Source organism: Phoenix dactylifera, chromosome 9 (assembly GCF_051530095.1).
Source record: "Phoenix dactylifera cultivar Ajwa chromosome 9, Ajwa_hap1_PhDact_Kaust_v1.1, whole genome shotgun sequence".
Lineage (NCBI taxonomy): Eukaryota > Viridiplantae > Streptophyta > Magnoliopsida > Arecales > Arecaceae > Phoenix > Phoenix dactylifera.
In genome coordinates, this window is record NC_143198.1 from 24,296,671 (window position 1) to 24,314,075 (window position 17,405).

Sequence of the window (17,405 nt, forward strand, 5' to 3'; positions counted from 1 at the left end):
AAACTGATTATATTCTACGGTAATGAGATGACAAATTTGATCTTGATGTTCTCCCATTTGTTGTATTTGATACTATTGAATAATCTTTTTCATGATGATCTAAAAACTCTAATTAATTTCACAGTTTTCCACTAATATGGTGTTCGTATTTCAATTTAAATTTAATCTTACTGTCTTTCATTGTGCTTAGTACTCTTAAATTGAAAGGTATACGAATGTGCATAACCCTTGCTTCGATGCGTATATTTTGGAATTGTGCCGTGTTTGTTACTTGTCTTTTGTGACACCATATAGGCATATATTCAATGCACCCTCTTATTTATTGACATAACAACCCAAATGTTACTATTGATTGATTCCATCTCTAGAGCTTTACATTTCAATGTGATTTCACTAAGAATAGAAGAATAACTTACCAATAATAAGATCTGTTAATATTATTCTTCTCAAGAAGTAACTGATGCATTTTGTAGCTAATAAGTAAAAAATAAAACACCATATGTTGTTCAGCAAAAAGTATTAAACTGTTGAATTTTATTGTGGCCATATATGTGTGTATTTGTGTGTGTATACGTGGAAAAGAAGAAGAAGAAGAAAGCTATATGATGTCCTTTACTTTTCAGATTTCTCATGATTGCCTAACTTCAGATCTTCAACTGACTCTGAACATCCACCTGAAAAGTTTGTCTTCAATTACTGGAATATAAATGTGGTTCATTGCTGTGCACAGTTTATAATTCTTTTTTGGATTTTGTTTGTTATTAGGGTGCATGGGTACTGAAACCAAAAATTGCAAGGCCCACATCAGTTGTCCATTTTGTTGGTGGAGTTTTTGTTGGAGCTGCACCTCAGCTAACTTATCGCTTTTTTCTAGAGTGTCTTTCTAATAGGTAAGTGGTGATTTAACTAATTTTCTTTTGAGTTGGTTATAGATTTTCCCACCTATTAATAAATACTATTACCGATGATTTTCATTGCAATTATTTAGTCTTTTATGTTAGACAAAATTCATCGGATTCTAACGCTTGGATTGCTCAACCATGAGTCCATGACAAATCCTTTTCTAGGGAGGGAACTGCCTACTCATTTTGGTGATAAAATGAGTTTGCTCTGAAGCATGAGTAGACAAGAAGGACAAATAAGCTAACTCTCTGATATTTAATTAATATTTGGTTGATATGGTCTGTCATTTCTGTTGGTGATATTTGTCCTATTCTATTATAATAGATCTCGGCATGTGCAGTGCATGTGATTATTCAACATGTGATGTTCATGGCCATGCTTGACCATGCAAAAACTTATGAAGATTGTCATGTCATAATATTCGAGCAGATTACTTTCAGGGTGTTATCCTTCTAGACTTCTGGATAAAATTGCAACTCAACTGGATCAGTTTGTAACACAAATTGTGGCCAACCTGACTCTAAGTTGAGAGCAAATAATTCATTATTTAAGTCGGAAAACTGAACCTACCTTCTTATTCCAAGATTGTCTTGTTCAAAATTTTAGAAGTTCTCTTGACCCATCCTGACTTGGAGTTTTACCTTGGAACCTGTCTTAATCGTACATGTTTCCAGCTTTTCGAAATGTAACCGTCTCCCAAGCAGCTCAGGTCTGGGGTTATCAATTCCTAATGCAGTATAAGTTGTTTGGCTGAATTTTTGTGAATGCCTCACTCTTATCTTAGAACTGGAGGGGGTAAATCAAGCTTTTGCCTGGTGATTGGAAAGTGGAAACCTTACTTCAAAGAGTTTTTTGGTGTTAGAAGTGAAGCATTTTATCTTCATAATTTTTATTAATGTTGTCCTCTTTACAATTCCTTTGCTGCTTTACTCATATTGTTGCTAATTTTTGAAATCTTTACAGCTGAATTTCAAATTCTGATGCACATGTAGAAGTAATTTTCACCTTATTGGTACACATTGTGGACATCAGTCTGATAACCTAAAATATGATATTTGCCATTAAAATGTCTCTGGACTAGTTTATATTCTGTACTTAACCACTTGCATTATCACTAAAACCAAAATACATAGACAACCAACTATATTTGTATAGTCTTTGAACATCATACCATGCTTTTATTTACTGCCATATGCTGGACACTGTTAAGATGGCTATCTGTTATCATAAGTATGGAACTAAAATAGCTTCTTTCTAGAATGACATTTTCCTACTTCATGGCTCTATTATATTGAGAAATTGGAGAATAACAACTTGATGTAGAAGAGAACATGATAGTGTCCAAGAGCAGAAACAAGTGATGGTGCTAGCAAATGATAACAAACAAGAGCATGTTTTGGGATTTTGTCGAAGTAGGTGAGTGAGATTTGTGTGTCAACAAATGTTGAGAGGGGTACGATAAGAATAGAATGTTTTTATTTTGGCTCACCTAATAATGCACTTGACATTTGTTGCAACATTCATCACAAAGCAATCTTAGCAAATAACATCTAGTAAGGTCAAAAATTTATAATTACTCATGACTCTCATTTGTTCATGTGTAAATCTACTATGGGAAGTCCTAAATTGCCAATTGAAGGATTAAGCGAAACTTGAAAGCAATGACATGAAGATATTGTTTTTCAATGATTCAGCTTTGTGATTAACAACTATTGCACAATCAATTGTCCTCTATCCCAAGTATGCTCTCTAGGTAACAGACTTGAACACATTAGATCACTTGATTTGAAAGTTCAAGGTAACTTCTGTCTTATTCAAAAGTTCTTAAATTAATTCATCACTTTTGGTGATTATTCCTCTTCTCAAGTGTCTGGCCAAGGAAACAATCATCCCTACCCTGTTTAGTTTCTTCTTTGTTGCTATTTTTTTGAAAGTTAACTATGAATATATTTCTATTAACAAACTTACAATTCATTTCTTCTCTATTCATCATAATTCTTAGGTTCCAATGATTGGAGTACTTGAGGAAGAATTTACTACCTTAATCATGTTGTTATCAGATCTTTCTGTCACACATTTGTTTCCCTTTTCACTAGTTCTATTTCCTTGGTCATTCAGTACCTCCTCCTTTTGCCTACTATCTCTTCAATTTATTACACTATCATGTGAAGGTTTCTTGGTTGGTCAAAACGGGAAAAGGGGAAAGAATCAGCTGTTGAAGAACTAAGAAATACAAGATCAAATGCAGAAAATTAATAGAAGAGCAAGAAGAGAGAGAACACAAGACTCGCTTCCGGTCCTAAGAATCACACCGAGGATTGGCCCCACACTCACACCATTGTAGAGAAGATATCTGTAACTTTATTCATATTCTGCATAAGGATTCTACTGATGCAACTCAGCTCGTCTAGTTAAAGAAAAAGAAACTGTAACTACAGTGTTAAGAGTCCTTAACAGGGTCTGCCATACCGGTACCGCCCTGAACCGGTATCGTATCAGCATGGAATCCGGTACCAGGTTGTTTTTTTTGGAGAACCGACCGGTACATCTTCTGTACCGGTCGGGGTACCGGTGATGTATCGGTGCGAACCGGCTGGTTCGCACAGGTACGTCAGTTTTTCAAATTTTTTTAAACCACAAGGCGGCCCGTTGTGGTTTTTCAAACGAAGTGGCCGCTCAGACCCAGAGCATGAGCGAGAGGTCCGACAGTTCTTATAACCTGGTGCACATTCCTTCTGATTGGGTTGATATGCCTCCTCCTGACTATACTTATGATCCGGATATCTACGAGAGTCATCGACACTCGTCCCGATTTTAGATATCCGAGAGTGCTTTAAATATATGTAAATGATTGTATCTTAATTTGAAGATATTTTGTGTATCATTTTATCATTTGTATCATTTGGAACGGAAGAAAATAATAAGATGCATCATCTATCTTCAACCCTAAACCTAAACATAGATACATCAAAAATCATAAAAAATGTAATAAAAAAATATCAAACTTTCCTTAATTTCACACAATAAGATCCAATAGAGACAAAACTTCAAGAAAAAAAAAACACCGGAATCCAAAATTCTGCCATTCAACCGAGATCAGTACGGGACCGGTATGGGACCGGTACGAGACTGGTATGTACCGGTACGTACTGCTCCAGGCCGCCATTGGTATGCCGACCGGTACCGGTACGGCGGACCTTGGTTCCTAAAATATCCTTGATAATGTACAGGTAACAGGTTATTGTTCATGGTTACTGTAGGATAAACAATACTGCAAATGGTAGTTGTTACAAAATCTATTTTATACTAAATTATTAATGGCTGATGTTGCTCTATTATTAAGTCATGCCACTACATCGCCTCATCTAATTATGTGGTAGAGCTTTGAGATCATTTAATGTTAGTCATAGTGTCGTACACTTGTTAAGATTCCGCATAGCTAAATTTAAACAAAAATAGAAGTACATAAAAAAATCCCTAAGTCTTGTAGCCTTCCAATACATTATGGCATGATCTTGGATCTCCATCACCCGCTTCTGCAGAGCAGGAATTTCCTCAAATTCTTTGAAATTAAAGCTGCATTCATCTGGTGGTTAACTTATGATGAAGGTCTAAAATTTAATGTCAGATTATGCTTGAACAGAATTGGAGCTCCACCTTAGCTGGTTAGACCAAATGAGCACAAGGTGCCAGTTCATAGCAAGCATGAGGTGGCTGTTCAATAAGCAAACAGAATGTGGCAATTCACTAGACAAGCATGATGTGGCAGCTCACTAACAAGCATCATTTTTGTTCTGATTACACTATGTCTTTGATATTAAACATTTTCTTGAAGATCTTAAACCCTTTTCAGATGGACATTTTCTTGTTTCATGGTTAAACCACCATCACCTAGCATCTTTTTTGTCAATAATAATTAAATATTACCTGTTAAATTGACCACACAATATATTTTCTTTTTGTTACTAAGTATGGAAATTATTTGATTAAAATTATTTTTATGATTTAGGGGTGCTTTGGTAGTTGCCACACCTTTTGCTAGCGGTTTTGATCACTTCTTAATTGCAGATGAAGTGCAATTCAAATTTGCTAGGTGCCTTCGGTTTTTACAGGATACTGTGAGTCCATCATTTAATACTTGCATTGTTTTGATGTTCCTTTTTCAAAATTGAAGCTTGGTTGCTGTTGATTTCACAGGTAAATGACCTTCCAATATTTGGTATTGGCCATTCTCTGGGATCTGTTATCCACCTTTTAATTGGTACCAGTCTTTCTCTTTGTGAATGCTTTTAGTCATTTGGTTTTGGTGTCAATTTGTTGCAACTAAATTGTTAAGCAATAAACCAGGATCAAGATATGCTGTAGAAAGAACTGGGAATGTATTAATGGCTTTCAACAATAAGGTAATCACTCGCACTCTCATGGTTTTCTCTGGTTCCATAAAGATGCAACCGTAACTTCTGAATAATATCTCAGCCAATTGTATTTGCACCCAGTTGGTCAGTACTCTTTCTTTTCCAGGTAAATATAGAAGGGAAACCCTCACCTTTGTGTTAAAGACCTGAACTTAAGTTTTTCCAATGCTAAAAGGAGAAATGTCACTTTTATCTTTGGTTCTTTAAAAAAACAAAAAAATTTATATCAAAATGACTAAGTTTTTTCCTTGCTCAACTTCTCATTAGTGTTCTATAGCTATCTTGCTTTCCCTCAATCACTTATGGATATCCTCTATTCTTAGTCATGGCTGTCTGATCATCATCTCTTCTCAAACCTGAGCAATTTGGCTGGTTTGTGAAAGTATAGGCCAATATTTGCTTTTGTTTTCTCAACCCATATTGTTGTGACTTACAGATTTAAGTGGAAGATAAACCTAAAAGAGAAAGCTTTAGAAACTCCCAATTTGGAAAAGATGTATGACTTATGTTAAGATAATTAAGAAGAAAAAAAAATTAAAAGGGTTGTTATGGACTTAAAGGGCATGATGAAGATCTTGTTTTCACAATTGCAAATGATGCTGAGAGTTCCATCAATGTCATTACTGTTGGTATTCTATATAACACAGAGATTGGTAAGGGGATCTCTCTCTCTCTCTATACACACACACACACACACACACACACACACACACACATACATACAGGTTTATTTTAAGATTGAAGTTTTAAACAGGTACTTCGTTACATGGTCATTCGGTTCCTAAGTTTTGGCAGCACCTGATTAATGAATTAAGTAAATGTTCAACTTAGTTACAGCTTCAGTTAGCAGGATTTTGACATTGGATTTCCTTAACAAAAACAATGAAAAGAATGAAGGTTTTGGTTCCACCCTCCTTTTTTTTTTTGAAAGATAAGCTTTGGTTTCACATGTTGATACAAAATGTAAGCTTTGTGCATAAAAGCTGTCAAAAGAATTAGTTCGTGAATCTTTCATTTAACAATCTTCCAGTGTTTGTTCTTTTGTGAGTTATGGATGAAGGGAATGACTTAAAACATGGAAATATAATAATGTCAGCGAACCTTTAGTTTGCATACCATAAATTTATCCTTTTGGTTGCTTAATTTCATAGTGTATAAAAAAATGTGCATTTTGAGGAGACAAGCTATTTGATGTGCATTTGCTTTTCGGAAAGAGTCTTACTTGTTATATAGTCAGCTAAAAAATTTGAAAAGTTCTTAATTGTTATGAAATTGACTGCCATAAGGGTTCAGCATTTGCTTACACACATTTTTTATGGGAAACGAGTGATTGCTTAATGTTATATTCTGCAAAATGAAACATCCTGTTAATTTTTGTTTGTTTCCATTTTAACTTTAATCAGGATATGCAAATCTCTATTGTTTTGCAACAACTTTACATGCATATGTTTGTGTCTGTGTTTGTGTATGTGTGTGTATTCATGCTACAAGTTCATGTTTTTACATTTGTTGTTGGCAAATGGAAAAAAGTTGTACCAACCATGAAAATCTTGTTCCTCTGCAGGAAGCAAGCCTAGCTATCCCATTATTTTCTCCTGTTATTGTCCCAATGGCACAAAGTTTTGGTCCGGTTCTATCCCAGCTCACATCATCCCCAACAATTCGCCATGGAGTGAGTTATTTATGTCTTCTTTTTATTTAGTAAGGATGATTAATCACTTTCTCTGCCCTGGTCACTGCTATGAAATGTTTGGTTGATCCTGATTTTGTTATCTATCTTTGACATGTGTAATATAATAACTGTGGATACCTGTTCTTCCCTGTTCTTTTTTTTTTTCACCAACTAGACAATCTTGGCTACACTGCATATCAATTTCTTTGAACTTTAAAGTTATCTGCAAGGAAGCAGGCAAGTATGGACCTAAAGTGTACCAACCTTACCTTTTTGGGAGGTTGTATAATTGCATGCCTAAAATAATTTCTATCAATGCTTTTTTTATGACATAATTGCATTGCCGTCCTCCAAACTTGGGGATGAAATATTTATTTTCTTCTTTTGTATTTGAGATGACAAAGAGTATGCAGCCTGCAGCTATGCACCTCAAGCTCATTCCAGCCACTTCTTGTTCCACATATTTGTTACTTTCTGCAGGATATCCTAGATCAAAATCATATTGTTTGCATTGCTATTTTTGATATTTCTAACACTTTCACGACTCCCACTATCATTTGACTTCTTTTAACCCAGGGGCCTATAGGCTGGAACATCATTAAGCAATTGCTATTCCACATAAAGCCAGTATTTTATTTTCTTTTGTACCTTTAAATCTGTGTCATTGTAGCTGTCATTATTGATGATCTAAGTTCCTTTATGCAAGTCTCAAATGCCAAATTTATGAAGAGTTTTGTGGCCAAGGTTACTTCTATTCTATGGGGTCATTAAGACCTTATGTTTTGATCGTGATGCTTAGTATTTATTAGCTGATTTTTGTTCTTTTCTTTATTTTCCAAGGGAATTTCATCTCAGCTTTTTTATTCTCATTCTTATCAACCAAATGGCCTTGTTAAGAGTGAAAAGCTGTCATATTCTTGAGGCTCCTTGCTTGCGCTATACATCATTAACCAGGCATCCTCGAATGTTATTGGAACTATGCCTTCTTATGAGCACCTCTACTCTTGCCATCCTCTCCGAATCCATCATTATGATGTTACTCTACATTTGTCATTGTCACCTGGCACCATCACTTGGGCACCCTCCCTCTCCTCTTCCTACTGGTTTTGGCTTTCTGCTTTTTCAGTGTTGATTGGCTGCTGATGTCACTGATTGCTGCTCCATTATCAACTACTTTTTTTTATTTTTTGCCTTTTTCCTATGGGGATTCTCACACTTCCTATAAGATCAAGAAGCAGAATGCAATTTCTTGCTAGTGCTAAAGCTAAATATTGTGTTATGGCTAAGAGTACTGCTGAAATAGTTTCGCTTTTTAGTCTATTTGCTAGTATGGATTATCATTGATATACACATGCCTCTCCTTTGTGACATCAAAAATGTAATTCAAATTGCAAAGTAATTTGGTATTTCATGAGTGTACTGAGCATATCGAGATTTATTGTCATTTAACTCATCATCACTATGTTGGCAATGCTCTATCAAATCCTGCATCGCCCAGCTAAGTTCTTAAAATCATGCATGGAGATTTTCCTTCTATTCACTCTTGATGTGCAGACCGCCATGAGTTTGAGAGGGGTTGTTAGACCATCTGTATATTAACCTTTTTATAGGTTTTATTGTACCTTGTCTCTGTATGTTGGTGGTATGCTATTGGGCTGTTGCGGTAACTGAAAGCAGTTTTTGCATCTACCTGCTGTCTCTGATTTATCTTTCAGAATTCTAGAGCTTTGCTCTTCATTGCATGAACATAAACTGCAACAGGTAAGGTGGCCTTCCTACCTGTCATTTGCCCTTGCTAGGCTCACAAAGGCCCCTCCATTGTGTGGAGTCATCCTGGTCAGGAAAATCTGCCTAACCCTTCCATGGGTCCTTCTTGACTCCATAGCCAACCTCATTTTGGTTGAAATGGCTTGGCTGATGATGGTGTTGGTCATCATCACCCAAGCCTCTTGCCATCAAATATGGGGTCGGCTACAATGATAGACTCAAAGTCGAGGATGCTCTGATTGTCAACCTAACATCAGCCCTCTAGAATCGGTGACAATTCCTAGTCAAGGCAAGATAGAGGAATGCCATGAAATATGGATAGTCTCTTTTGCAGGGAGATCAGGGTGTTGGGGGGAAGACCTACCTTATAATATGCATTTTAAGCTTATGCAATGTGGAGAAAACCTCCAAAATTACCTTAAGCTTGGAAGGAGCCTAGATGAAGGGGAAAGATTGTAACCTTTGATGTTGGAACCTGTGTTCATCTCAAAGGAACCGAAAAGCGAAAGAGCCAAATGAAAAGCAGCAAATTCCTAGGCAGTTTTAGTGTTCTAGCTTTATTTGTTTTAGTATACCTCCTAATTTACTCTTATATGATGCAAGTGATGTACTCCCACATTTCCTTAATAAGAAAAGTAGGAAGGATTTCTGAACGTTAATCTAGAGTTCCTTTTTTTCTTTTTTGCGGGCGTTTGTGGGTGTGGGCAGGGGTGCTCATATTTTACTGCATGCGAATTCATATGTGGAAATAAATCCAGCAATCACTATTTATTTGAAAACTATCATCTTTAGTAAATCTGTATATAGATCTTATGTAAACCCAATTTGTGCGTGACCTGTTGATTGCCCTATGCCTTACCATCTACAGTGTATGTTTTTACAGCTTGAAGAAAATGATTTTATTAAAAGGAAGCATGTATTTTGCCCTAAATGATCAGATCTAAGCTGTCACATACTGATAGACATGGTTACAACATAGACGAATCTCTACGTAGTGAAAAACGTATAAAAACTGAAAGTAAATAAAATATAATTTTGAGTGGTACAAGGACGAAGAGAGCTTTGTGCGACGTTGTGGCCATAAGTAGGTTTAGATTGCTCATAAGTTTAATATCGGGGATCCATAAGAATTTAGACTTCTGTTTCGGTCATTACCATGAAGATTCTTTGGATAGCTTCCAAGATTGTAGTTAATAGAAGATTTTTTATATGCCCACCGGGAGTACATAAGACAATGTGACAACAATTCAACATGCTATTCCTTGATCTGTGTTGCCTCATAATGAACAGTGATATCCCCATTCACCCTAAGATCATTTCTTCTCAATTTAAAATGTTCTCCTATCTGTTCCTTTCTTTGTTTCTTTCTTTTTTCTTCTTCTTCTTTTCTTTTGTGGGGTTTGGGTTTTTTCTTTACATGTGTAGTCAATGTAAGATACTATAAATTTCTCGAATGAACTTGCATGTAATGTTGATTTTTCCAGATAAACGACTAACATAATGGATTCTCTGTTTAAGATATGATGTTGGCACAGATAGCTTTCCCTTTGTGTTATGGCTGTGCATTTCGATTGATATCCTTTGCTATTGGAGGGTTATCTTCTTTCATAAACTTTCCTCATTACGTACAGGTTTTTCCTTGTTAATTATGCTGGTCATACTAACAGAAGTAGAAAACCCTACATGTTGGAATTTATCAACCATGAAGCATTAAATGTCCATTTCAAAAAAGCAAAAGATATTTTTTATTTCATTTTATTGTTTTTTGTTTATTTGCTCATTAAGATGATGGATAGTTCAATTGTTAATAAATAGGCAGAAATGGCTCTGAAGCAACTAGAGAATCTTAGTCCTCCAATCATGAGGCAAGTTCTTCCTTTGGTTGAGCAACTTCCTCCATTGTATATGGATTTACTTAAGGGGAGAGAAGATTTTACTCCAAAACCAGAGGAAACTCGCCGACTGGTATGTAGAATCCTTTCCTGTTACATTCTTGTTGTGCTAAACTCGGATATTCAAAGTGCATACCTGCCACGTCTTCTGCAGATAAGGTCTTATTATGGTATTTCACGGAACCTTTTGATAAAGTTTAAGGATGATACGATTGATGAAACTTCAACACTGGAACAAGTGCTAAGCTCGGAATCTGCCATAAGCTCCCTACTGGATATGTCAATTAGGTCCATTCCTGGAGATCATGGGCTTCCTTTGCAACAGGTGCATTAAATTGAGAAGTTAGGTGTCTAGTTTTGAAAGAATTACTAAGAAAGACTCTTCCATGATTACCAGGAAATTCATGTTATCCAAAATCCTGAGCATTTATTTATAAAGTTTCGCATGTCGTTTATCTCTTACGTTATCCATTTTGGCTTTTATAATAAAATCTTGATGCAAGTATGGCTAACATTTGTAGGTGTTCCCTGATGCTCCGCCTGGTATGGCAGATGCTGTAAATCGAGGAGGTGAGCTTCTTGTAAATCTGACCGCTGGAACACCATGGGAAGCTGTGGCAAAAGATGTAGGCAACACAATGGGTGTGGATTCAGGGATCCTACGGGCACAGCTCTCAAAGGATGTTAATATGCTTGTTGATGTAATCGCATCATGGATGGCTTCAAACTCTGGCCCGAAACTTCTTCAACCATGAGCATATATAGAGATAGGAAAGATAAGTTTAATGGGCAATGACAGCATCTAAGGTAAAATTACAGAGATTGAAATGATGCCAATAGTTGTACATATAATGTATGCACACTGTATGTGTCTAGGATTTGATCTGTACATATTGCTGAAAGCCTTCTGTGGCATTTTTATGGAATCCAATGTATTCATAACTTTTTATAACCTTCACGCCTTGTTCCAGCAACTTATATGGTGGCAATAATTGCCTACGCACTTCATCAAAAGAGAATCTTCCCCCCACCTTTAATTGCTATTCTATATACTGCATTGTATGCATTCAATAACCAACCTTTGATTGTTGAAACCATCTGTGTGGGCGTCGGTAAATGATTGGGCCATCCTAATAGATCTATAGAGTTAAGATAAAACAAAAAAAAAAGCTAGAGGATGACAAGAAATTCTCTCTCATTTAAGCCAAGACATGATTTAAAACAATATTTTTAATAACATTATAGTAGTTTTGCTTGAAGTTATTATGTAGGCATATAAATACCAAGTAATTAAATAGTGAATATTAGTTGACCACTATTTCATTATAATGGTCATTGTATATAGATAATAACAACATTACTTGACTTTTATGTTGTTCATAAAAGAATATTATTTTTAAATCTAAATCTTTGTACGAAAATGATTATTTTTTGACTAGAAATGTTTTGTAGGCGATAGGCTATAAAATGAGAAGCAGAACCTCTGAACCATAGTGAAAGGCATGATACAAATCAATGTGTTCAATTACAACTACCAGTGATTTTACTAGCTTGATCACCTGCACCTTAAAAAAAAATCATGGTAATTAAGATTCATTCTTGGATTGACAATCATTTGCATTTAATCCTTGTTAACTAAAAAAATTATGTTTACCTTATAATTTTGATGGTCATTTTCCGTTTAGTCTCATCCACACAATTTCAAACCATTCCATTGTGAAATTATTGAAATGGGTTATAATTTATTGAATTGGAGATAAATACCGACGAGGTGACTGAACTGTCAACCAAATAGCTGGAAGGGACTACTTCTGAGAAATTCACTTCCAGATATCCATTTTCAGCCAACCTACCATAATTGCGTACAAAACAGGTACCGAATGTTATTATATATAAAAGATTGCATCGAATATGAGCGGGAACTGAACACTGTACCGGATATGTGTAGGAACTAAATTAAAATGGTAAGTGCATACGGACTAAACTTTAAAGAGCAGGCAAAAAACTGGATATTAGTTACCATGAAAAACACGAACTGGATATCAAGTTTCTTTATTTTTTTTGTGACCAAGAGGAAATCCTTCTCGTACATAAATACACATCCATAATGGGCAAGAAAATCTTAAAAATTCCGAGCACTCGGAATCCCGGACCTCACTTATAAATGGAGAGGTATGATTTTTTTTATTTTTATTTATAGTAAACCTAATTTATAAAATCTATCTACAATAATACATTCACGACTTTCAAAAAATAATATATCAAACAACTCAAAAAGTGTTACCTACTACAACCGTCCACAAAATAAAATCTATATAATTTACAATATATATTTGTTATAGCTTCCCTATAGACATATTTAATCTGAAAAAAAATAAAAAATTTGTTATTTTTTAATAATTTTATTTTATAAAATAAAAATTAATATTTGTAATTTTTTACCGAAAAAGCTCTCTAATAACTATCAAGTATCTGATATAAAAAACTTTTAAAATAGATCTTTCACAAAAATACTGAGAACAATGATGTTTATTTTTTTATATAATCTAAATTTTAATTGTTTTATTTTAAGTTCAAATAATCTCCAACCGGGTTGGCAGCAGGTACAGTGAGGATTCATTATTACTTGCAGTGAAATAACCGCATCGTCGAAACGAAACCTCGGGTGCTGCGAGCAATCGGGGGAGAGCAGACAAGAGAACGGAGGGCGGAAGAAAAGAAATAAAGAAAAAAAAAAGCAAGGAGGAGGGAGGGAATGGTCGTTCGGAAGGTGGGGAAGTATGAGGTGGGGCGGACGATCGGGGCAGGCACGTTCGCGAAGGTGAAGTTCGCGCAGAACACGGAGAGCGGCGAGAGCGTCGCCATGAAAGTCCTCGACCGCGCCACCATCATCAAACACAAGATGGTCGACCAGGTCAGCTTGCCAACCCTAATACCTCTTCTTCTCCTCTCTTTTGCCCACCCGAGTCTTAAACACGCCACCCCACCTTCGGGCTCTGTTTTCCTCTCTATCTTCATCAGCACGCCTCCATTTCCAGCTACTTTACCAATTACCTACCATCAAATAATATCACTGTTGGGTGCTAACCAATATTTGAATCGATCTCAACTATGACGAGAGCGATTTGGGGCGGTGAATTTTGGAAGCATGGTTTGCTTCTCTCACTCATTTCCCTTTGCAGATTAAGAGGGAAATCTTCATAATGAAGCTCGTGAGACATCCCCATGTCGTTCGTCTATATGAGGTATGGCTCTATCCTCCTTGTTTTCTGACTTCTCGCTATGTCTTTCTGTTTTACATACTCGACGTTGTTTGCCTGTTTTGCTGGCAGTAGTATGCTTATTTATCTTGAATAACCTTTGTTTGGATTGTCTAGGTATTGGCGAGTCGGACAAAGATTTATATAATCCTGGAATTCATTACTGGTGGTGAACTTTTTGATAAAATTGTAAGTCTTAAGCATTGAGAGTTTGAATCTCAAAAGCTCGACCCCTGAAATCAAGAATTTCTAAACTCTAGCTGCTCAATGTCTAGATAATTGAATTCCATGTTCCTGTGATGATAGAGAAAACATTTATTATGTGGACTCTTGATCTTTTTACCGTAAATCCAGTTTATGTCAACATCACTCCCGGGGCTCACAATAAGTTCTACATATGATTTGAAGAGCCTTTTAAAATAGATTATTTAAAAGTAAATTCAGAATGATAAATTTGAACAACTGCTCATATTTTAAGTACATTTGGACTCCTAACTCATGCTTCACGTGCATAAATTCATTCACAATTTGATTACTCTTGCGAAATTACTATTGAATTTGAGTCAAAAATATATGTTACAGTCTGCAAGTTAGGTTTTATTATTCTTGGTTCTAAGAGGATTTAGCTTATTTTTAATTGAGATAAGCTCTACTAGTTCCAGGTCCATCCTAGCAGACCTATAAAATCAGACTCATTTGACTTGAATATTTGGGTTCATAAATAATAAGATGGGTCTAATTGACTGAGTTTGCTTCAATCATTTTGATCATCCCATAACTGTTGGATAAGTAATTAATGCATCTTCTTCAAATGAAGGCAGTCATTATCAACATTAGCTAACTTCATTTTTATTTACCTCTTCTGTAGCATCACTTGTATCTTTTCTCTTTAGACCATTATTTGAATAAGCGCCATTCTAGGATTAGTTCTAGCTCCCAAAGGAGGAGAAACAATGCACTAGCAGAAGTGAGAGTGTAGATACCATGTTACATAACAGAAAAATAAATATACAGATTTAGGTATGTGCATCCTTGTTATCTCTTGTGCAGTTGTGCCTGACTCTTGTTCGACACCCATCAGATTACATGAAATTCCACTTAAATCTTGGTGAATGGGGTGGTCAAAAAAATTCCCAATATTTATATGTTTTGATTATGGGCTAGCTGCTATTGAAATCATTTCATGTTAATGGTTCTAATAAAGGGTGCTTGTGATGTAGGATCCATTAAGATGGCCTACATGTGCATGGAAGGTGCTATGGACAAATATCTAGATTGCTGTCCGGTTTTCAGGAATAGAGTAGTAGAAGAAAGTTTTGATTGTTATGATCAAATGAGAAATTTAATAAACCTGCCTTATAAGTTAGTGAGCTGGTAGGGCTGCTAGAAATTCCAATTTGAAGGTTCATTGGCAATGAGAAGGGTTTCACCATAAGCAAAACTCAGAACACAGAAGTTTATGTGCATAAGTTTAATGCGAGATTTAGAAAATTTAATGCAATATATTAGCAAGTAGAAAGAAGATAATAATGTTATGGGAATAGAATTGTAGAGAGAAGAGGGAGACAGATAGAGAGGGCTAAAGTTGACCTGAAGAAATCCTTTCATTCCTTGAGAACACTTCACATACCATCCTTCTAGCATTCAGCCATAGGACCTTTTTATAGCTTTTACACGATTTCTCTACCAATAAACTATGACTATTGAGAAACAAGTAACCGATCTCGATAAAAAGTGAAATTCAGACTTCCACATAACCCTATTTTGGCAAGGCACTTAAAAAAACTAGAAATCAAAATGTAATGAATTTGACTTAGCCAATCCAATATATACCTAAAGCAGGACCTTTAAACATTAATCCAACATTAAAACCTACATTAAAATTGTAATAATTTTATCTGTCATCATTTGCTTTTGCTGCACAGAATTCGTCACTGAGATTTTCTTAATGATTTTCAAGATTTGGTGATAGAGACCAACCTGAGAACTTGCAATCACTCCATCAATTGGTTTTCGTGGTTCCCATTGATCAATGACCATGAAGCTTTTGATCATGCGATCAATGACCATGAAGCTTTTGATCACACGATCAATTGAAGTGCTTTGATACAATCACAATCCTTGATCAATAGTGATCCATGCCTTCATGAATTAGAAATTGCTCTGAAACTACATCTTCAGGGTTTTTACTCTTATCAACCAGGTTCTTTAGGCATGTCACATCTTTAGTTAGTCGTTTGATGTGAAGGATTATTGCTTCTAGTATATCCACAGATAAAAAATATCCAATTGTGAGATCTTCATCTATGCTAGTGCATTGTAGAACACCTTGGGCAATAGCATAAGCATGCAACAAAGCTTCAAGTGATGCTAGATCATTTTTAATATATCACATCATCATGCATCTCCTTGAATACCTCATATTTGACATACTGATGAAGAATGTTGATCATGAAACTTAACTCTTTCATTGTTATCGTGATGCTAGGGAAAAGAAGCAAGGAGAATAGCTATAAGATCAAGGAAAAGAAAAGAAGTTAGGATCTTTTAGTTCAGATGCAAAAGTTGACGTTGGTCTGACTGGAGATAGCCTACAATATTTGCATAACTTCTTCTACAAGTAAATTATGACTCTAGAGTTTTGACAAACAAGCAGTCAATTTCTATATAGACACCTGTCTTACCTTACATTGCAAAATTTAGAATCCTACATAACCGTTTGTAGACACACGGCCAAAATAGCTGAAAGTCATGTTCTAATGAAGGTTTGTTGTATCGGTTGGTACCGTACCATACCGGCCATATCGTATTGCATCGATACCGAACCAGTATGCAGTCTCGTACCATACTAAAACTCAACACGCCTTACCATCTCGTATCGTACTATGTACTGACACTATAATCGGATGGTACTGGTGTGGGGTCTGGTACCGAGACGGTAAACCTTGTTCTGACATTGACATGGCCAATCCAATATATACCTAAACTAGAACTTTGCACATCAATTCTACTTAAAACAAGAATCAATTCTACCAAAACTAGAGCTTTAATAGAAATTCCCTAACTGTAGGTTTCGAAAATATAATAAAATATAGGGTAAACTAATTCTTTTATTAGGTATTAGTTTATGAACCACTAGTAGCATGTAGTTAACTGGAAGTGATCTGGTATTTTGGTCTGAAGTGGAGGTCACCTGATGATTAAAAAATAAAGATTGGATTAACTAGGTAGTCCAGATCATGGATCGATATTAATTCCTCTCATCTTCTCTAACATGTTTCTCCAACATTTCTCCTCTCATTTCTTCTACTTTATTTCGACCGTTTGTCTTGTTTTTATTTTCTTCTACCATATTTCGACTGCTTGTCTTGTTTTTATTCTTTATTGTATATAACTATATATGTTTCAACGTCTTTTGCTCGATCATTTATTTCTCTTCAAGGGGCTACTACTATAGTTTATAATTGCACGTCAACAAGCTTCATGTGGATGATCT

The 17,405-nt window shown here is 35.6% G+C and overlaps 2 protein-coding genes across 9 annotated transcripts in view; both read left to right on the top strand.

Annotated features, from left to right (window-relative positions):
• LOC103714604 (uncharacterized) overlaps positions 1–11,669 on the top strand; it is a 29,903-nt gene extending 18,234 nt beyond the window's left edge. The window contains exons 3-10 of the mRNA XM_039131761.3: positions 766–890; positions 4,913–5,021; positions 5,101–5,164; positions 5,251–5,306; positions 6,883–6,990; positions 10,573–10,722; positions 10,804–10,974; positions 11,171–11,669. Coding sequence (XP_038987689.3) covers positions 766–890; positions 4,913–5,021; positions 5,101–5,164; positions 5,251–5,306; positions 6,883–6,990; positions 10,573–10,722; positions 10,804–10,974; positions 11,171–11,404 — 1,017 coding nt within the window. The 3' untranslated portion in view covers positions 11,405–11,669. The remainder of the gene's footprint in view (positions 1–765; positions 891–4,912; positions 5,022–5,100; positions 5,165–5,250; positions 5,307–6,882; positions 6,991–10,572; positions 10,723–10,803; positions 10,975–11,170) is intronic.
• Positions 11,670–13,239: 1,570 nt separating this feature from the next.
• The window catches only part of LOC103698261 (CBL-interacting protein kinase 8-like), a 39,119-nt gene continuing 34,953 nt past the window's right edge, over positions 13,240–17,405 (top strand). For 3 of the 8 annotated variants that reach the window (XM_039131750.3, XM_039131751.3, XM_039131753.3), the window contains exons 1-3: positions 13,255–13,563; positions 13,832–13,894; positions 14,027–14,098. In XM_039131750.3, coding sequence (XP_038987678.3) covers positions 13,405–13,563; positions 13,832–13,894; positions 14,027–14,098 — 294 coding nt within the window. In that variant the 5' untranslated portion in view covers positions 13,255–13,404. Of the gene's footprint in view, positions 13,564–13,831; positions 13,895–14,026; positions 14,099–17,405 lie in introns of all 8 variants that reach the window. The other 5 variants (XM_088704508.2, XM_088704507.2, XM_039131752.3 and 2 more) reach the window with 4 other exon arrangements.